Source organism: Pelmatolapia mariae, linkage group LG18 (genome assembly GCF_036321145.2).
Source record: "Pelmatolapia mariae isolate MD_Pm_ZW linkage group LG18, Pm_UMD_F_2, whole genome shotgun sequence".
NCBI lineage: Eukaryota > Metazoa > Chordata > Actinopteri > Cichliformes > Cichlidae > Pelmatolapia > Pelmatolapia mariae.
Window position 1 is genome coordinate 690,063 of NC_086243.1, and position 22,645 is coordinate 712,707.

Genomic DNA, 22,645 nt, shown 5'->3' on the forward strand with positions numbered 1-22,645 from the left:
AAAAGACACACAGCTGATCATCTTATAGTTCTAAAATCACTCTGTTGTTAATTCGTTAGCTAGATTAGCCGCTAGCATACGCGCTGTGTTGGAGGCTTGTTGCTAGCTAGTTAGCGATGCTACTCTAATAGTCTGTGTTATTGAAGGATACTGTGGTGTATTCATAATTGTCTCTGGTACATTTGTTGTATGGGCAGTATGTGTTCATTGTTTGATTTTGTAATTACGTGTTACGTACTGGCAATGCATGCCGGGAGACGGTAATACAGTGAGTAAAGAGATGGTCTTACTGCACACAGTGGCCCCGCGTACTTATTCAGATTCAGAGTAAGAATCACACAGATACAGCACTTCTTATGTTTTTTTATCCATTTTTAGACAGCGATGGGATCAGCTGCTCACTCTACAGAGGCCCAGAGTTACTGTTAATATCAAAAATATAATGCTGTCCTTTGAGATTTTAACATAAGACTGTGAGTGTAATGGATCTAAAACTGTTTAAATCTTCAGAGCCCTCTACAGTCTGGTAACATGGAGACTTTAAAAACATCAGCAGAACTTTTCTGTACTGTAGTCTAATTTGTTCTTTTCATTTAATAATAGAGTCCATATTATATCAACAGCTACATTCACCCTGGAGAGAAACTAGTGAGGGAGACCATCAGGACCAAGCTGGGTTTCCTGGGTCCAGAGGTTTGGAGAAACTTCTTCCCTTTCTTTCATCACAGCTGTCCTGTGCCAGATGTTCTGTTGACCCACTGAGAGAGGCTTCATTTAAGAAACACCAGGAAGACTGAAGCTCATCGCATTGATCAAGCAGGACTCATGATCTTCACCAGCAGCTCCCTCACAGGGAAATCTTCAGCACTCCTCTGTAGGCCCGCCCCAGGAGATAAACCTAGCATTTCATGAACACTGTGATGAGACCTTTGGTTTGTGTAATGTTATAAATACTCGGATACTCCCCAGAGGCTCCGGACTTTTACATAAAGATATTATATTCAGTCCTGTAGAAAGTTATATATTTAAAAGTATATGATCCTCTCTGGTTACTCTGGTATGAATAACTCTGAATCACTTTATGGTAAATAACACACTATCTGCAAAAAACTGTGAAAGAATTCCAGATGACAAGTTTGTAGTTCAACATACAAGTGACGACCTTTGACCTTCATCAGGTTTTATTTAATTGTGTCAGAGAAAATCTCATATGCTCTTCATGCAGCTGAGTACATCAAGTGTTTAAAACGGAAGCTGTGCAGGTCTGAGATCAGCAGCTTTGTGAAACACCAAACTGAGGTCCTGTTAATGCTGATATATAGTGACACAGTTACATGAGTGATTAATCCTTTTGTTTTTTTGTCTTTAACTTTATCAATAAAGCTGCAGCTTTCACTACAGCACGTGTGGTACTTTAACCTTTGCACTGTTTTCATCAGTTCATTTTGCAGTTAACATGTGAACATGTTGGATGATCTGTCTGCTGTCACTGGGTGGTGCTGAGGTCTGAATCTGAGGGCAGCTCCTGTAATCACAAACAGAACAGAACCATCAAACTCAGATATAAATTTTATCCCTCAAAATTGAAATAAAGCTGATTCTTCTGTCCTCACACACTCAGGATCTGAAGTTCTTCTCTTACATTTTTTCAGTATTACAGTACACTACAGTACTTTAATCCATAGTTACTGATTAATGAGGAGTTACTGAAGTACAAGCTTTTAAAAAAAATGTTACTGTCTTTACAGATGTGGCAAGAGACTGAAAACATGCTGTTGTTTGCACATATTTAATATTCAGCTCTGCACAGGAGCTGCAGCAGGGTGCAGCCTGTTGCTTTTACAGTATAATACTTGTAATAAAAGTACAGTAACAGTAATTAGTGACTGAGCAGCCCGGGGCGTTTCTCTTGATTTCTTTAGTAAACTCATTCACCTGCACAGATTAGCTAAACGAACCCTGACAGCCGAGTGCTCATCTTAGCTAGCTAGGTCTCAGGACCGAGCTAAGGACGGTAGTTACGGATTAGCTTACAAACACGTTTAACTTACCGAAAAAGTGCAGCGGGGCCTCGGGTCCTTCTGTCGGGTAGTCCAGTTTACTGAAGAACACCTCAGGCTGTCAGGTTAAAACAGTCGGTCGTGTTTTCGTAGCGTAAACGCTGGCCCTCCTCTCAGAGCCTACGCTCTATCTGCTATTCCCGGACAGAGATACGCAAGTTTCTCTGTGACTGCAGCTGCCAGTCAAAGCTGTTATGATGACGTTTCACCCCAATTTAACATCACCGCGGTAGGAATTAGAATCAAACTTATGGGAAAGGAGACCCCTTGGACATCAATCAGCATGATGAGAACTATTGATAACAAAAGAAAGAATCTTTGGAAAAAAATTATCTGAGGAGAATAAATTTATTTTAGTCTGACCCCAGTCCCATCCGCTAACATGGAGGAGGCGGGGTTTATGACCTATACTGCAGCCAGACACCAGGGGGCGATAGAGACGTTTTGGCTTCATTTTTGGGGTGCTGGGGCTGCCATTGACTGTGTTCTACAGTCAATGGCAAGCACTTTGGTGACAGTGGGAAGGAAAAACTCCCTTTTAACAGGAAGAAACCTCCGACAGAACCAGGCTCAGGGAGGGGCGGGGCCATCTGCTGCGACTGGTTGGGGTGAGAGAAGAAGGAGATATGATTCAATGCAGAGAGGTCTGTTAACACATAGTGAGTGAAGAAGAAACACCCAGTGCATCATGGGAATCCCCCAGCAGCCTACACCTATTGCAGCATAACTAAGGGAGGATTCAGAGTCACCTGGTTCAGCCCTAACTATATGCTTTAGCAAAACAATCTACATTCAATATAACAGTTTAATATAAACATATGGCACTGAAGAGTCAGTAACCTTTTGGGACACCATGTTCCTACAGAACAGCTTCAGCAGATGCTCCAGGTGTGCTCCAGGTGTTGTGTTGTGTACAGGTAATTGCTCATTTGATAGTTTGTTTAAAAGAAGTAGCATATCGGTCTTCCAGAGGTGTTCAACAATCAATCCTGAATCTTTTCTGTGTTTTATCTTCTAAGCTTTGAAGGACAGAACAGAAAGACGTTTTGTCTTAGATTATAAAACTGAATAATATTTTTGTCAAGAACAGAAGGATGTTGGACTCTTTTTGATCTGACAAACTGTGACTCGTCAGTGACACTGTGTAATGATTGCAAGATTTCCTTTCATTCTCAAAGGAGATTTGCCAGATCTTGTGAATGAAAATGATTTCCTGTAGGAGGTCATTGTGGCAGAAATTGCTTTGGGAACGGAGCTATTCAGACCTTGCAAGTTGGAAGCAATCTTTGAGAGCTGTGATGCTTCATGAACTGAGTGAACTGCTGTAGGACTGGGAGTCGGTCCAGCACTGATGTGATGGCAGTGCTGGAGTACCACAGTGATCATTTAGAAGTGATGCTCAGAATCAGGTGGATGGTGTTAACTTTCTGGTCAAACTGAAGCTTGTTTTACGTCACGATCCCAAAACGGCATCGATGACAGCTTTGAGTGTTGGCAGCACAGACAGGCAGCAGCTTCCTGGAAAGTTCAATGTGCCACCGCTCTCTGATGTGTTACATCACAACACATTCATCAGATGGAGCGCTGATGTTGACTGTATGCAGTTATCTGTCTCTCCCAGTCCTTCTTCATGTTTCATCATTACAACAAGTGTAAGCAAGTCTAGTGGCTGCATGAATACATGCATGAAACACAGACTGGTGTCATCGCTTTCTGCTGGGAGAGAAAAATGAACATGTTTAATGTTGTATGGTAGTATCTCAATCTCAATGAGCACATGTCCTAAACCTGACGCAGTAGCCTTGGTTCATATATTTAACCAAAGACTACGCGAGAAGCTGATTTCCTCTTCAAACACGTGTTGTACGTGCGTTGTGTCAGATGGTGGGATGGTGTAGTTTGACGTCTGGATCACTGGCCCGGTGGTGTTTTTTTAACAGGTCCAATTAATGGATCATGCTGGCTATTGTTTTATTCACATTTTTGTACCATCCCATCAGTGGATATTAAATATATCCAAACAGTCAGGTCAGTCTCTGACTGATTTCAGAGGCTTTTCCAACCCTTGGATCATATAACAGTCATCTCAGGCACACATGTGTTGGTACAAAAGCCCTACTTTCCCGCTGGTCAAACCTCTCTACAGTGAGGAACTTAAATGGTGGGTGGTGCTGAAACAGCTTGTTTGACACAGACTGCACCGAGGCCTAGTATGACATGAATAAGGATTATTTAGAACTGAGAATCATGCATAGTTAATCTAGTAGAGCCAAAGAATAAAGTATGGACCCTTCTGATGCACCTGAGAAATAGAATTAGCAGCGTTTCACACTGATGCATTTGCTTTACACAGACGTTTGTCACATCACAGACAAAGCCAGACGTTCTTTTTGTCTTTGGTTAATTAGAAAAAAGCAATGCTAACATGATGTGCTTGGATCCGTGTCACGCTTCAGAAATGTGAGTAGCAGTGTCACAAAAACAAACCTTCCCCTCCTAAATATCTCATTTATTACCCAAAGTTTCACAAAATAACAGCATTTCTGTTTCTTCTTCTTTTCTTGGTTTGGACATTATTGCATATTTGTATAAAATAACTCGTTGCATCAACAAACTCAGAGATATGATCTTTTTTTTTATCATTTATCTAAAATACTGACATAGTCCCTTCTCAGTTTAATTATCTTCATTGTTGCCTGGCTGGTTGGTAATGCAGCGTTCAGCCTTTAAAACAAATCTACATGAAACTGTTAGACAGTTTTCTTGTATCCATGTTGGTGCATCAGTAACTACAGCAGAGGCTGTCGCTTCTCACTCAGGGGCAAACATGACTGAGCAGACAGAGCAGCGCTCGTCATGTAAACAGGCACCAGGTGGCAGTCTTTCACTGGAGACCAACCTTCATATGATCATCAAGGGTTGATAAAAATCTGTCTTTTCACATAATAATAATCCCATACATAGCTTATTGTCTCCACATCAGTGCTTCACCTTGATGGAGGCGTCCTCGGCTATGAACCTGTTCGCCTGTCCCTCCAACCTTCCTCCAGGTAATCTGATGTCTAATTGGCTAACTGGAGCAGATTAAGCTAAGACCAGGAATAGGACTGCACACACACACACACACACACACACAGGTCTGCATGTGGCTTTCTGTTAGACAGGATGTAAGGTCAGTGTAGCATTGCAAACATAAACAAAGCCATCAGAAGGAAACGCTCTCCTCTCATTTTCCTCATTAAAATGAGACTGAAATAAACTATGTTCAAGAGCGCGTGTGAAAGGGCGTGCCTCAGCTGGCTCCATAGCTAAACTCCAATGTTACAAGTTCTTGGAAAAAGTAACACTGTGATGGAAATATTTCTGTGGAAATGAAATGAGTCACGTGGAGAAACAAATCTGATGTCTGGCAAACAAGAAAGAAACGAGTCCCGTTCTCAGTGTCTTCATTAGGACACTTTTGCTTATTGACACCCATACTTGTTTCTTTTGGGCAAAGGGGCGGGACAAACTTGAAGACCTTGTTCATACTACCAGTCAAAAGTTTGGACACACTTGCGGCGCCGGTTTAGCGCAGCTGGATGAGCAGGAGTCCCTGTGTCCCTCTCTCACTTTCCTGTCAGTTTTCACTGCATCTGTCTAATAAAGCCAAAAATATATTTTAAAAAAGAACAGAAAGTTTGGATACACCTTCTCATTTAATGGTTTTTCTTTATTTCCATAAGTATTTACATTGTAGAAGACATCACAATGTGGAATTAAACAAAACATGTTTTACATGTGAGATTCTTCAAAGCTTTGCTCTCCCATCCTCACCTTACTTCTTCAGATCTCTCGCTCTCGTTCTCCGGTCCTAGCACAGGAAGAGAGACACGTGGGAAAAGTGACATCTCATTAAAATGAAACAGAGTTTGTGTGAGGCTAATCCAACAGGAATGCAGTCTAATGGTGTGGAGATCTTCCAGTCAGTGGTGGACTGACTGACAGGCCCGCTAACAGTTCTGACAGCACAGTGTGACAGCACAGTGTAGCATATGGAGCCCCTTTAGAAATCAATGCATGTAAACTGTAAGGCGACCCCTGTATCTGTAGTCATTCTAAATATTTCTGTTTAATAACCAAGCAAACACTTGCATTAGAAAATGTTGTCACTAAGTGATGCAAGTGCATCACTGAAATGTGAAAGTCACAGTTCAGTCAGGCAGCTCAGACATTTGGCACTCAGGACTTTGGCTTTACACCTTTAGGTGATGGGAACAAACCACAGTGCGCTCCTCCATCCAGACCCTAATCCAGCTCTCATCATAGCACAGACACGCAATGTGTGGAAGAGGGAGGCCACTCAGACACGGGAGAGAAATGCCATTGCCATAAATGATTAACACTTTTTTTTAATGTTCACACTGATTGCCAAATACAAATAAGCAAACGGTGCATTTTGTAGCAGCCTTGAAATATATACAAATATATATAAAAATAAATATATATACAGTTTATATTACTGGGAAAAGGGGATTACGGGAATATATTCAAGAACTGTTTAAATCCAGCTCCAGCAGGCTTTGGCAGCACGGCCGGTGATGTGTGCGTGCGCGCGTTTATGTGACCATTGACTGAGCATGTGCGAGGCAGCAGAGAGATTATCGCTGCCATGACTCTGGGCTGTCCTGTATATCTTCTACTTGCTGGAATATTCGTTGTAGTTCAGGCATGGAGGAGCGGAAACTTCTAAGTTCAGGCGCAGTCCGTGGAGCGGAGCGGAGTGACTCGGTTTGGGGGGACTTTGGAGACTTTACGCATGCTCCTCATCAGCTGCGGGCGGGGAGACTTTAAAGTTGGACGCTTTTAATTTATAGTAGTGACGGAGGTGAAATGATATTCTGTAGTGAACTCTTGATATTTTTTGGAACATCTCAAGTGGTCTCACAACAGATAACCAAGAACAGGACAAACTCACTCCGTGACACGCTGTGACGCGACCATTCCCACTGTAACAAATGGCAGATGGATATGAGCAGGCCAGCTCATCAGAATTTATTAAGGGTAAGTTTAACATCAGTCCTGGGATGTAATACTGCATAATGGCTTTCTATAACAAACTATAGCCTACAATATTTCCATGTGTGTGACTGAGCATGCGTGGACAGATAAATACACAGGACTGAACTGCTTGTTCATTTTGGCTCATTTGTTCTTTCAAACAAAGCTAAAACAATATGATTCAGTGTGAGTTACATTGACCATGATAGTCTCCATCATAGGGATACTTACCCACTAACGAAATAAGAGACGAGGAAATCTCTGATTACTTTATATTTTTTAGGTTTTTCATCAACACTGTAAATTGTTGTGGAGAACAAGAACTCCTGACAGGACTGTGGGGGCAGCTGGTTGGCCTTTGGCCTGGAGGATGCTTCAGTGTGGAAACGATTATGGGCTGGATCGTTTTCAGCTGTGTCTGCTATAATTAACATGATATACTAATAAACTGTAATAGCTCTGCATTAAGACGGTAAAAAGAATCCTGGTAAAGTGAGTGCATGCAGGTTCAGGTCAGCTTCACAGCCTTTACACAGCGGCTCGTTTCCAGGAATAAGCTTCATTCATCACCACCAAATTTTTCTCCTTTCAGCTATCACTGCAGAACCTGCTTTCCAGTTTTACTGAAGCAGCCTAATCTCACTCATGAGTACATGTAAAACTACATGTAGCTGAAATGTTGAAACTTACAGGCTAACAGTTGGGGAGGTTGTAGCCCAGCGTCCCACAACTCATTCACTCATAGAGTCAAATAATACAGTTTAGTTAAAGAAAAGAATTACAAAGTTTATTAAGTTTATTAAGCCACGGCCCATCGTTCTCTAATCTGGTAGAAAGAAGCATTTCAGTAGTGCAAGGATTAAGTTTGGCTAAATCAGGTTAAGTAACCAGCACCAGTGTGTCATGTAAGGACAGGAGATTTGGGTCCTGCCTTGGTTTCAACAGCAGTTAATGAGGGGAACTGATCCTGTGCTGTAACCGAGACACCAAAAATACCTGGATACAGTCAGCAGCTCGGTGTGATCGGGACAAGAGAGCGGTATCACCCTGTATCCTTGACCTGAAGCCAGGACTGTCTGTGAGGCTGAATGTAAAACCCATCAATAACGTAACCTGTGTGTGTGTGTGTGTGTGTGCTGTACACCACAGACCGCCTGTACTTTGCCACTCTGCGGGTCAAACCTAAGAATACAGCCAACACACACTTCTTCAGCACGGATGAGGAGTTCATATATGAAAGGTAAGCTGCAGCCGGGCACTGTAATCTAGTCTGATCCCCAATTATGACGTACCGCCGTCTTACATACATTTAAAGTGAGTCTGGATATTATAATTCATATGCTGATATTATAGTTGGTGTTGTTCTTGGGTTTAGCTGAATGTTAATTTAACAAAATACTTTCTGTACCACGTAAAAGTAAACTCATGACTTTCTATAACAGCAACAAGCATAAAATATTCAAAGTGACTCAAACACTGATCGCTTCATGTCATCTGTCCAGTATATCTGCAAAGATCTGCAAAGATCTGGTCTCTGTGGCTGAGACGGCTAGAAGTGCCTGAAGGAGATCTACAGCTTCTTCAGTTCTTTGGGGTGTCTCGTACTGTTTTACAGTAAAAAGTGTAGTGTGTGAAGCACGCGTCCTTATGATTCTGCTAATTAGCTGTAGCTACTTACGTCAGCTGAGCTGGTCTGAGAGACACATGGAGCTGAAGGTTCAGTGACTTCTTTTTCCTGGGAGCGACGGGTCAGCCTCAACAAACACACGAATGGCTGAAAAGTGAAAAACGCTGCGATGTCATTGCCACTGAAAGTCATCCATGTTAACAGAGTCTGCTCTTGCTCCTACAAATCATTTCTTTCTGATGCCTCTTTTGTAACAGATGAACTTTGTTTACCTCCATTTTTGTTGTTTGATGTCCTTTAGAAATTCCTTTGATCTTACCTCATTAATATTCCACCTGTTCACTTCAGAGAGACAAGCCTTTTGACTGACACAGTCATGTCCTTCCTTGACTTCTCATTACTGGTCTCTGATTACCATTATACTGTTAGAAGAAGTCCACTGCTCCACCCGGAGGGATGGTGTCACAGCAACAAGGTTCAAACCAGTGCTATGGCCTTTGTAGTTGGAGTTTACACGTTTTCCCTGGTACACAGTCCAAAGACATGCATGTTCATTCACATTAGGTTAACTGGTGATTTAGTTTAGTCCAGTTTTATTTGTATAACATCAGTTACGTCCAGGCCCTTTCTAGGAAAACAACCTACAATATTAGAGAGAAAACTCTAATTGGACAATTCCCAACGAGCAGGGACGGGAACAGTGGGACGGTAAAACTTCTAATAGGGTTGGGGAGACCCTGAAAGAACTTCCTTACAGTGTCCTCAGTTGAAATATGCAGCATATGCCATGCCGCCTGTATGTGAGCAGGAAGCTGCTTCCTCTCAGGACAGCTGCTCTGGCCACCACAAAGATACTCAGAAGCTGGCCTGATGAAGCCTTACAGCAGCTGCAGGACTGTCTCCACACCACCAGGACATTTTTGAACATCCAGACCTGGAGGTGTACTGTGTCACCTGGTCTATTCCAACCACAAGCCCTGGATGACCGGGGACGTCCACTGGCTGCCTTCAGATTGAGTGACAGGGTACGCTACAACAAGGCATCTGAAAGGCCAAATCACACTACAGGTGGAAGATCACCTGGACAGCAACAACAGCAGGCAGGTGTGGCAGGGAGTGCAGCACATCACCAAGTACAGGAGCAGTCACAGAGCTGCCCAAGGTGATACTTCACTAGCAGAGCAGTTGAATCACTCCTTGTTTTGAAGTGCAGTCACCAGAGGCATGTATCCCACATCCTCACTGTGGAGGAGTGTGACACGAGACGCTCGGTGCACGCCGTCAACCCTCTAACAGTAACAGCTCATACGTCAGTAAAGAAGACATGAAGTCCACATACTTGTGGAGAATGCACTTTCATCTAACCCCTGTGTTGTCATGTTGATACATTTGCACTGTTTTTATAGCTTTCCCATGAAAATGTCTGTTGGTGTATCTCCCCAGATGTATCAGTACTGTTGCACACGTTTAAGGTGAAAATGGCACACCAGTGTGACTGATGTCATAAACCCCTGTGAATCATCAGGGCACAGCTGCTGATCTGGTCCTGGCCTACTCTGTGGTCATAACCCCTGACTGAGCACGCACGAGGAGAAGGTCCTTTCTAAGGCTTCACTCAGATGAGTTATGGTTCCTTAAATGATCTGCATTTATTTTAGAATATAAAATTGTTTTTGAGAAAATGATTACAAGTTTTAATTATACACCCTTTATACACCGATGAGCGTGCCGACAGATCAGAGGTGAAACAGCCTTGGAAAAATGTTCCATCTATGCGTTTAGATGTGCCCTGCAAACTCCACCTTCATACTGTGGATGTTCTGCTGTGGAGCTACAGGCCATCACAGTGCACAGGGTTGGGTGGAAACTGGTTGTTTCCAGCATTTCCTGACCTCTCAGGACTTTTTAGGAACTCTAAAAAGTTCCTGATGCTCAACTCTGAGCAGCAGTATCATGGATATATCACAGTTTCAGTGTGTCTGTCACATAGCGGGTGTTTGAGCTGTGTCCTCATGATTAACCGGGTAGGTGGTCTATGGGTAAACCTGAGATGGCCACATGATTATGATCCCATGCGCTTCCAGTCGATTTCTTTTGTGTCAAAATCATTTTCAATTGTGCAGATTTTTTTAAACTTGCAGATTTTGTCACGGCGAGTGGAGTGAGCCGTGTGGAGAAAATAAAGGAGGATCCGATTGCAGGCAGTCGTGAAGGTGGTTTATTGAACACAGAGCACAGGGAAAAAATGGCAAACGAAGATTAAACTAAACTATACTGGGAATAACTAAACTACTAAACACAAACCAGAACACGAACATGAAGGTGGGTGGGCAGAGGCAACCGACGGTTGCCAGCAGGTAGAACACACGGGTGAAACATGGTAGATACACAGACGGACCAGCGACTACTACGACAGAAGACACGACTTAAATACACTCAGAGAAACACAGGGAGATTACACACAGGTGGGGGACACAGCTGGGAGTAATTAACGAGACGAGACAAGGGAGGGAAAACAAGAAATCACTACACAAAGACGCAGACTGGACACAGATCAAAACCCACATCAAACATGGGAACACAAAACCTGAGAGCAAAAACCAAAACCAGAATCACAGAATAGATAAATAATAATAATCAACAAAGCACCAGAGAACAAAAACGATCATTCAAAAATAAACCAAAACAAGAGAACCGACCCAGAACTGTGACAGCTTTCAGTGCTTGTTTGACAATCTTTGAAATTCTCTTCCTGTCATTCGTGCTGCTGGCCGACTTCTGTTGCTAGATACTGAGTAGCAGTGATGATGTGTAATCTGGTATCCAATGCTGTGGTATTAGGAAAATGATTTAATAGAATCTGATGGGTGTGTTCGGCTTTAACAGTGGACAGTGCTGACTTGCACCACTGCTTGTGATAGGTTTGTAGCTTAACCCCATTCGCTGGAACGTTGAAGGCAATGTAATTACACAGCAAGCAAGACACGAGTAGGCAACGCTCTTTATGTTTTACGTGCACGGGAGAGAACTGGACAGGCGCCGTTCCTTCGCTTGACCCCAGTTGCTCTCGTCCGCTCCCCCGTAACACTGCTCTTTTATTGTGGTTACATGAATATGCATAGGTTCATTAACATATAACATCTAATATAGGTATGCATGTGAACAAAGAATACCCTGTGTGTGTGTGTGTGTGTGTGTGTGTGTGTGTGTGTGTGTGTGAACCCATAAACGACTTCCTAACCCTGCTGGCCTGGAAGTCCAGCAGTTCATCTAAACAAAAGGCACTTAGCCTAAAACAGACATAGATACGTGTATCCTACCATAAAACAATAAGACAAGGTACGACCTCTCCCATGCTCCCAGGATGTGGGTGTGCATTCCAGAGTGCTCTGGAATGCACACAACGTGTGTCTGCAGACTACTAAGGATCAAACCTCTATTAATCTACAACTAATTATATATATTATATATTTAAGTATATATATATATATATAATTTATATATATAAGTAGATATTTCTAAGCATAAATGACAATCAACAATACAAAACCTAACAGTTTGTCTGTCATGTAAAGTGCCAGTCTTGATAATAGTTTTATTTTCTGCAGCAGACAAACTGCCGGGATTTGAGTTTGGTTTCATTAAGTGAAACAAAGCTGCGAGGTTCCTCTGACTGTGCATGTCTGCATTGTGTGGGTGGAAACATCCAGATAAATGTCCCGAGGTTTTCTAACGGAGCATTTTATTATAACCAGATGAATGTCACTGACTTCACCTGTCAGTGGGTTTAGTTTTGTGGCTGATTTGAGTGTGTGTTGTTTTTGTGTTGTAATTGTTGAAAGCTCCTATTTGACATCTCTCTCACTGTGTGTTGCAGTTTTTATGCAGACTTTGGGCCCCTCAACCTGGCCATGCTGTACAGATACTGCTGGAAACTCAACAAGAAGCTGAAGGTAATGCAGATGAAGGTCTGTACTTCAGACTCAGGGCTTTGTATGCTGTATAGATATCATTTAGAAAACACTCTTATTTTGAAAGGTCTTTGCTCTGATGGTATGTGTGCACTCCTCTGACAGTAGATGCTTATTTTAAATGTATTAATGCACATGTGCTGTTTTCACTGATTATTGATTATCATTATTGTTTTATAGTCTTTCACAATGTCTAGAAAGAGACTGGTTCACTACACCAGCTATGACCAGAAGAAGAGAGCCAATGCTGCTGTTCTCATTGGTGCCTATGCTGTAAATATCATTTCATTTGTCCATCACATCATCTGATTGCCCATCTGTCTGTCCATTATTAGTTATGTAGTTTAACCTCTGCCCTGTAGGTGATCTATCTGAAGAGAAGCCCAGAAGATGCCTACAGGACTCTGATAGCAGGAAACAACACAGGCTACATGCCGTTTAGGTACAGGCTGCTGCTTTCTATGAAACAGCACTTCATGCTGGGGCTGTTGTCATTACATTTACTGAGACACTGTTCTTCTCTGTCTGTTACATCTAGCTTAGATTAGCTTAGCATAAAGACTGGAAGCAGGGGTAACAAGAAGAAACTCCACCTAGCTGGAAATTATTTGGCGACCTTGGCATGAACGTTCCAGGAAGTCAGGAAACCTCATCAAACCCACGCTTTTAAGTTTGGGATGGGAACATTTTCCCGTATTATTGTAGGGTTTTTACTGCTGTTGTGATTTGGCACTATATAAATAAAACTGAATTCAGAAATTTAAATGAATTGTTAACAGTTTATGAGCTCTTAGTGAGCTTTAGCGGTGCCAGTGGATTGATTTTATTCATCTAGACTGAGCTAAGAACGTGTTTCCCCCATTCCCAGTCCTGAGCTCAGCTAAACAGGTGCTGCTTAGTTTTTACACTCTTAGTGATGGTTTATGTTTATTTACAGTGCAAACAAGTCTGAGACCATATGTGAACAGATATGATCTGTATCCTATCCTATTGTAAAAGCTTTTGTTTATAACTACACTACTATTACTGTATTCCTTTCACTCTGTGTGTGTGTGTGTGTGTGTGTGTGTGTGTGTGTGTGTGTGTGTGTGTGTGTGTGTGTGTGTGTGTGTGTGTGTGTGTGTGTGTGTCACAGAGACGCAGCGGTCGGAGAGTGCTCATTTAACCTCACCGTCCTAGACTGCTTACAAGGAATCCACAAGGTAGCAACAACGTCTAACACAGATGATTTTAGTGAAATTAAAATGACACTTATTAAATTTCATTTTGGTCATACCTCATTCTTTTGTCAAGTTTAATGCAAAAATCCCTGTTTGAGCCACATTTGACATTGTTCTCTTATTCTGTAACAACAGCAATTGAATTCAGATTTATTCATAGCACTAATTCTAAGCAACAGTTACTTCAAGGTACTTTAACTTATAAGGTAAAGACCCTACAGCACTGCACTAGAAGTATACACTTGGCAACAGTGGGAAGGAAAAACTCCCTTTCAACAGGAAGAAACCTCCAACAGAACCAGGTTTAAGGAGGCAGCAATTCACTGTGACAGGTTAGGGATGAGGGGTAGGAGAAGAGAGCAGAGAGAACTACAAAGCAGTTTAATAATTACTAATGATTAAATACTTCAGTGATGTACAAACACACAGGAATTGAAAACAAACGACTAAAGAAGAAATAGTCAGTGCATCAACGTGTCTTTTAGACCCCATTCCTACAAAACTGCTCAAAGAAGTCCTGCCATTAATTAATGCTTCAATCTTAAATATGATCAACCTATCTCTAATAATCAGCTATGTACCACAGGCCTTCAAGCTGGCTGTAGTTAAACCTTTACTCAAAAAGCATCTCTAGACCCAGCTGTCTTAGCTAATTATAGGCCAATCTCCAACCTTCCTTTCATATCAAACAACCTCCAGTAACACTGTGAGGAACCTTGGAGTCATTTTTGACCAGGACATGTCCTTCAATGCACATATTAAACAAATATGTAAGACTGCTTTCTTCCATTTGTGCAACATCTCTAAAGTTAGAAATATCCTGTCTCAGAGTGACGCTGAAAAACTAGTTCATGCATTTATTACTTCCAGGCTGGACTACTGTAATTCATTATTATCAGGATGTCCTAAAAACTCCCTGAAAAGCCTTCAGTTAATCCAAAATGCTGCAGCAAGAGTCTTGACAGGGACTAGAAAGAGAGAGCAGGTTTCTCCTGTATTGGCTTCCCTTCATTGGCTCCCTGTTAAATACAGGATTGAATTCAAAATCCTGCTCCTCACATACAAGGTCTTAAATAATCAGGCCCCATCTTATCTTAATGACCTTGTAGTACCATATCACCCTATTAGAGCACTTCGCTCTCACACTGCAGGCTTACTTGTTGTTCCTAGAGCAGCGGTCCCTAACCCCCGGGCCTCGGACCGGTAGCGGTCCGTGAGCCGTTTGGTACCGGGCCGCGAGAGTTGTATGTATGGTTTTCAGGGTTTTTATCGGTTTTCAGCGTTATTTTGTTATCGTTTTTATCATTAACTCGGTTTTCCTGGGTCTTTTCACGTGTGTTATGAATAAATCTTCTTTTTTTCGGTACCGGTACTAGTTTTATTTTGTTGTATTTATCCGCGACACCTTAAAGGCCGGTCCGTGAAAATATTGTCGGGCATAAACCGGTCCGTGGCGCAAAAAAGGTTGGGGACCGCTGGTCTAGAGTATTTAAAAGTAGAATGGGAGGCAGAGCCTTCAGTTTTCAGGCCCCTCTTCTGTGGACCCAGCTTCCAGTTTGGATTCAGGAGACAGACACTATCTCTACTTTTAAGATTAGGCTTCAAACTTTCCTTTTTTGCTAAAGCATATAGTTAGGGCTGGACCAGGTGACCCTGAATCCTCCCTTAGTTATGCTGCAATAGACGTAGGCTGCCGGGGATTCCCATGATGCACTGGGTGCTTCTTCTTCACTCACTATGTGTTAACAGACCTCTCTGCATTGAATCATACTTGTTATTAATCTCTGGCTGTCTTCACAGTGTGTCTTTGGTCCTGTCTCCGTCCCCTCAGCCCTTCAGCAGTCAGTCAGATTGCCGCCCCTCCCTGAGCCTGGTTCTGGTGAACATGTGTTTCTGTTAAAAACGAGTTTTTCCTTCCCACTGTCACCAGTGTGCCTGCTCATAGGGGGTGGTCTGATTGTGTTTCCTCTGTATAACTGTAGAGTCTTTACCGTACAGTATTAACTGCCCTGAGGTGACCTTTGTTGTGATTTGGTGCTAAAAAAAAACTGAATTGAACTGAATCTGTGAAACCAATGCAGATCACTATAACACTAAACATTTCAGCCCTTTGGGGGGAGTTGTATGCTCTGAGTGCTTTTGTTGTGAAAATCTGTTTCTGCTCTTTTCCTCTGCAGGCATTACAACATGGTTTCCTGGATTTTGAAAGGTTCAGTGCAGAAGAATATGAACATTATGAGGTAACAGACTGCAGAGTGCTGACTGTTCCACAGGTCTATATCAATGAAAACAGGACCAGGATACAGTAAGAAATAAATAACGTACGGTTGTTATTCATCTAATTTATTTGCAGTGCTGTTAGTAACGCAGTCAGGGCCAACCAAGGGCTCATACGGTGCATGTCCAGGCCTGCCTTGGTGCACACTGTATTTCCTCAGTTTCTCAGTTAGATTGATCCATAACTCATCCCGTCCAAGTGATAGACAGTCAGTGAGTACCACCTCAGTGAAGTAAAAGTCAGCTCACCTGTGTCCACTGCAACAAAACTGATTTCCAATGAAAGGTAAAAGCCCCCCAAAACAGACCGTATGTGTTCATTACTGCAGTGGTGGTATAATTAAGGTGTTCTGGATCCAGTGTTTTGAAATGATATGTCGCTAACCTCTATCACAGTCTTTCTTTCCTTTCTTTTTGTGCTTTTAGCGAGTTGAAAATGGAGATATGAACTGGATCATTCCGGGAAAAATTCTGGCGTTCAGTAGCCCTCATTCTCGTGGTAAGATAGAAAATGGTGAGTCAGAATCTCAAAGCTAAAAGCTAAAAGCATGCCTCCAAACCAAAAGGTTTCGGTGCGCATGTTGCTTGGCCTGACAGAAGGCCTCTGCAGCCCCTCAGTGCCTGCACGTCCTGAAACAGCTGAGAAGAGCTAACCTTACCCTGCTGTCTTCTGATGGCGTGTATTGTTTCCTGCTTAGTGCTGTCATGTGTGAGTTGTCATGTTGTTACGGCTGGATTAGATGAGCCTGAAGCCTGCAGTGGCTCGGGGTTTCCCATGATGCACTCATGCTTCTTCATCACTCAGCTCTTTTTACTTTCTGTGTATTTACACACGTAGTTATTATTAATCTCTGGCTCTCTTCCAGTCCATCTCTTGTCCTGTTGTCCTCCCCCCACCCCGACCACATGTGGCAGATTGCTTCCCCTCCCTTAGCCTGGTTCTTGTTAAAAGGGAGTTTTTCTTTCCCACTGTCAGCAGGTGCTTGGGGCCGTTCGATCGTTGGGGTTTTCTCTGTATTTAACGTCTTTACCTTACAATATAAATCAGTTGACTCTACATCATTGAATCTTATGTTAAGTTTGCATTAAGAGACAGTACTTGCATTAAAAACAGACCCTCGCTGATTGAAACGTATGATGTAACTCAGTTGTTGTTGATTCTGTCTCCAGGTTATCCCCTTCACACACCCGAGGCATACTTCTCATACTTTTGCCAAAATGACATAATGACCGTGGTTCGTCTGAACAGGAAGTTGTATGATGGCAGGCGGTTTGAGGATGCAGGATTTGAGCACCACGACCTCTTCTTTCTTGATGGGACCACGCCCTCTGACCTCATCGTCAGACGCTTTCTGCATGTGTGTGAAAGTACAGACGGGGCAGTGGCAGTGCACTGTAAAGGTAGGACTGCAAGTGTTTATTGATATACCTTTATCAGTCCCACAAGGGGAAATTTCATGTTAAGGCTGCCGACCTATTGCACGCAATGGCGGCGCCATATGTTGTTTAATGTATGTTTATGTATGTTTAATTGATGTCATTTATTTCTTTTATCTTAACTTTGTCTCTTTAAACACGCCATCCATTTACAGCTGGATTAGGCCGCACGGGCACTCTGATCGGCTGCTACCTGATGAAGCACTTCCGGTTTACTGCAGCCGAGGCGATTGCTTGGATCAGAATCTGCAGACCTGGATCTATCATCGGTCCACAGCAAAACTTCTTAGAAGAGTGAGTTTGTGCCTCAGCTGTGACCGCTCAAACCAAACGGTCCAATTTCCGTGACTCCAAAGGTATCAGTCGGAGACAATCATTAACCTTCATGAAAGTACAGGAGTAATGCTTTCCACATGATGTGCATACAGACACGTCTGCAACACTTACACAGGATAATGTGCCCTGTCACAAAACACAAGTAGACGGCAACTTCACCTCCAAGGTGCACAGAGAAGACAAAGATCTGATGAGGTGAAGACTCCAGTGACAGAGTATTAGGGAACAATACCGTGTTAGTGGCCTTCATCAGGGTCATTGCGTTTACCTGTGAAGGTGTGATTGGTCCACTTGGATCTTTTTCTGTTTCCAGTTTTTTTTTATTTAAACACAAGCTGTTTGACATTTTGCAATGACCCAAAAGGCGTTGGTCACTTAGTAAAGCTGTTCCCTAATACTTCGAGTGTCGCTGGAGTCTTCACACAAAGCACAAGTAGATCAGGAAGGGTTTGAGGTGTCACCTTGGCCTTCAACTTCGGCAGATCTCAATCTCATGGAGCATCTGTGAGATGTGCTGGACAAACAAGGCCCGTCTGTCCTTAGGCTGTGGCATCTATTGCTGTTACCACACAAGATGTTTCTCCATGCTGAGGTCATGGTTGGAGCATGCTGGAAATGTAGTAAAAGTGAGAAGAGAAGCAAAAGGTGGAGGTCAGGGTGGGGCATTCCCCAGGGTGCCCATGTGCAGCTGGTGGTGGTGGTGATTGCAGCAGTGGGAAACTGGTGGATGATGAATCAAATCTAATAAAAAAAAGCCTGAAAACTGTGTTACTGCTGCAGACTCCAGTCACAGTGTTCACCCGCAGCTGGTTTCTCTCCTCAGCTCTGGACGCACACTTCCTCCTTACGCCACAGTAGTGCTCTGTTGCTAATGGCTACTAGCTTTGTGTGTCTACTTACACGCTAAACCAGGATGTTGAATGTTATACCTGCTAAACATGATATCACAGTTAGTTTGTGGCGTGTGTTTGATGTTTGTGTGCAGGAAGCAGCACAGTTTGTGGGTTCAGGGTGACGTGCATCGGTCTAAACAGAAGCTGGTCCAACAGAGACTGAGTCGGCAGCAGCAGCTGCAGCAACAGCAGCTTCACCGCTCTGACTCTGTGCAGGGAGGGAAACAGGAGGCAGTGTCCTCCCTGCTTTCCAGCATGGATGACCTGTCAATCAACACCGTGCTCTGCAAGTCATATAGCTTGGATGAGGTCAGCGGTGTGACTTCATAGCATCAACATGACCTTTTTTAATGGTTACTGCAGAATTCAAACAGGCTACTGAGTTATGATCACAATGTTGTGTTTTCATGCTGCTAATTGTGTCTTTCTTTCTGTGTCTGTGCAGAATAACTGCAAAGAAGTCAGTCTGACACAGGGAGACGAACTGAGAGCACTGAAGGGAAAACGCCCACCGAGATCAGCGTCATCCTCCTCAAGGTAGCAATGGCTGTAATTTAATTTATGATAAATGGTTCTGGTTATTGTGGTCAGTGCAAGAGACACATGTTGAGAATTAGCTCAAATGCTGGAAACAAAGTTTCTATTAACAAGGAGATATAATAGACACCAATGTTTTTTGTGGATGTCAGAAAACAAGTACATAAGTGACTGTGTTGTCAAATGCTACAAAGAACGCACGCTTTGTTTGCACGCTAACAGACTGGACTGAATGAAATCATGCTGTGTTCTCATCTCTGCAGTGTAAATGTTGTGTATAACCTGCTCGAGGTCATGTATCCTTTTTTGTGTGGGTGTGTCATTCTTTCTTTCTTCTTTGGTTAAACTGAAACCTAAATGCAACAAGAGAAGTTGTTGTCTTTTGGCTACTTTAGTTAATTATGAGTGAGATTAAGGTTATGGAGGTTGTCAGAGTATTCCTTCTACTGCCTGACAGTGTCCTCAGTTGAAGTCAGCAGTCCTCCATCTTTACTGTACACAGTGTTGGTAGAGCACCACTTCCCCCTCCTGATGGTTTGCCAGAATCGCTCCTCCTACACCCAAGTTTTTGCTGCAGCTGCGGCCTGAGCTGCGTTTCGATTGGCCTGCCCGCTGCCTCTGCTCTCCACCCTTGGCTGCCGCCAGACACACAATCAGTAGATAATACCTCTGCTCATTAGTTTTTGTTTTGGTCCCTGAATCCAAATATAGAAGATATATAAGATGCTGCCATAGTTCAAGAAACATTTTATAAAAAGTAAATAGTTACAAATCGGTTATATGGGAGCTGCGGCAAAAAGAAACAAAAGTGAAGGACGACCACGAACCAAACTCACAAAGTGCTTCCAGCTTCTCCTGTAAACGAACATCACTAAACTGCTAACCTGACACAACCAAGAACTGGGCTGCTTCCACGGAGGTTAAATCGAGGTACCTCCAACACGTCGAGACGAATATTTGTATTTTATCTCTTGTACAGAGTGTATGTGCAGATGTTGATTCCTGCAGTGAGCGTAGGAATCATCAGAAGAATTTTTAGAGAAATTGTTCGTTGTGCTTGTTTTTGTGAAGGATCAAGTTTAGTATTTGCTCTTGGATAACATACACACACAAATATGACGTGTTCTTGTTTTCTGTGTCAGGTTAAACCTGTCCAAGACTTCACACTGCTCCATCCTCCCTCCCCCGAAGCCCTCCAAAGTCCACCTTTCCCTCACCCCCGCTTCTACTAAAAAGCTGAGACGAAGTTCCTCTACCACCACTGCTCCACAGATCAGGAGGTTGGTGTCTGTGCTTTTGTTCCTTATTAGAAGAACATTATAATAACATCAAGAATAAAGCTAATATAAAATGTGATGTGCTGATGTCTCCACAGTCCCTTCAGCCTCACTTTGTTCAGCACCAGGCCAGCACTGATTCACTGACTTCACACTTGGGATGTTCTGGTCATGAATCAGCCCGGCTGATGATGGACTCGCTGGAAACTGGATCAGCTCTCTTGCACGTTTAATAGGCTGTAAATCCTTTTTTAGCCCCAATAACTACTTTTCATTTTGACAGACAGAGCCAACAGTTTGTCACCACTTTAAGTGCTGATTAACTGGCCACGTGGCCCATTCTGTGATAAAAGGACTGACACCATAAATCATCACGTCTCTTGGGTATAGCAGGCAGGTAACTGTAAAAAAACTGCTGCTGCATATTGCATATATAACATCTGCTAGATGCTGAATGTCCCGTTGTCACAATCATTTTGCTGGAAGCAAAAGACATGCGCAGGTGCAAAGACCAAACAACGCTAACAGGGGATAAAAGGTTGTGGCCCGAGGACTGAGTAAGACCATCGCCAAGAGCAGTTTGGGTGCTTCTGATAAACGGCTGCTGCCATTTGTCCATCCAAAGTTCAGAACCACAGGATGTAGACGGCCTGAAGCAATGTCTTGGTTGCAGAAACACAGACCTTTAAAAGTCGTACCAAAATCCACGCCTTAAACTTTGGCAGATCACAGGTTTACTGGCTGCACATGATGGACCTAGCTTATTTGGCAAGTTGTTGTAATGTTGTCTCTTCATTTTCAGTACTTTAGTAACCTGGTTGGGTTAGAGAACCATAGCAAACCACATCTTTTGTAAGAGATTGGTGCACATTGTTCAAGAATTAACAACTGGACACAAAATTGTCTTGCAAGACCAAGAGTGATACACTGCTTCTGCTATAGATGTTATTTATATTTTCCAAGACTATTTCATCCATAAAGTATGACAAACTTATATTTGTTGGTCTTTTAATGTTCTAATAATGCAGTCACGTGCAAAGCAGAGCGAGGGACACAAAGCCACGACGTGCTTATAATGCACTTTGAAAACCTCTGAGCACACATGCTAGCAATAACAGACAAAAAGAGTCATTAGAGGAAATCAATTAAATGAAGACAGATTCTGAAGTTTCATACAAACGTATCAGACTGAACACGGCACACACACTTTATTTCACAGGTTCTAACATGAAAGTCGTTCATATTCATGCACTGAATTTGTCAACAGTACTTTGGCAAAAGACAAATATTTTGAAGGAAATCATACATAAAGCAAATTCACTATGTTCAGCTTTGCACTATTTTTTTCTTGCAGTAAAATTCTTAATATGCAAATGATGTTCAGCTTTGAGCGTGTTGTTGCTGTCATACTTTACTGACTGTGTGACGATGACAGCAGCTCAGATGTGCTGTCTGATTGGTAGTTTATTCCAAAGGAGGAAAACCAGTCAGTGGTGACACATAGTTTGAGATGATGGCAGACGGTAGCGTGAAGTGCTAAAATCAACAATAAAGTCCAAGTAATGACGAGATAACGACTCATGCTTCTCTTTGTTATCGTACTGAAGACACTGTCATTGTTTCATAACCTTCACTGAAAGTCACCTGACACAAACTGCTGTGGGATGCTGAGACTGTGGATTCCATGTGCTTGGTATGATTTTGGGAATTTAATGACCAAAACATCAGAAATAACTGAGCCGACTCTATAAGGGAATCCTCTCTTGTTGACACTGTACTGAGTCAAAAGCATAAGGAACTGAGTTACATGGATTACCTGCACATACACTGACCTACGTATATGAAACACTACATGTCTGAAACAGTACTGTACGTATATTAGCAAAATAAGGAAAAGCATAATAGGGCCTCTGGTGTTTCTATAACATTTGTCCTCTTAAATTAAAACCCTGGCTGTATGTAGACCTTAC

At 42.7% G+C, this 22,645-nt stretch overlaps 1 protein-coding gene across 3 annotated transcripts; it reads left to right on the plus strand.

Annotated features, from left to right (window-relative positions):
* The first annotated feature begins 6,692 nt into the window (after positions 1-6,692).
* Positions 6,693-22,249, plus strand: cdc14aa (cell division cycle 14Aa). Of its 3 annotated transcripts, none has more exons than XM_063462916.1 (14): positions 6,693-7,103; positions 8,250-8,340; positions 12,605-12,695; positions 12,879-12,971; positions 13,061-13,140; positions 13,834-13,900; positions 16,096-16,158; positions 16,622-16,709; positions 17,366-17,596; positions 17,788-17,926; positions 18,954-19,170; positions 19,307-19,398; positions 20,541-20,678; positions 20,774-22,249. In XM_063462916.1, exons 1-14 carry the CDS (start codon positions 7,058-7,060, stop codon positions 20,820-20,822), a joined length of 1,485 nt encoding a protein of 494 aa, XP_063318986.1. In that variant the 5' UTR covers positions 6,693-7,057; the 3' UTR covers positions 20,823-22,249. The 3 variants fall into 3 exon arrangements, with proteins under 3 accessions (XP_063318986.1, XP_063318988.1, XP_063318987.1); XM_063462918.1 differs by having other exon boundaries at positions 16,622-16,694; XM_063462917.1 differs by having other exon boundaries at positions 12,605-12,680.
* The last annotated feature ends 396 nt before the right edge of the window (positions 22,250-22,645 follow it).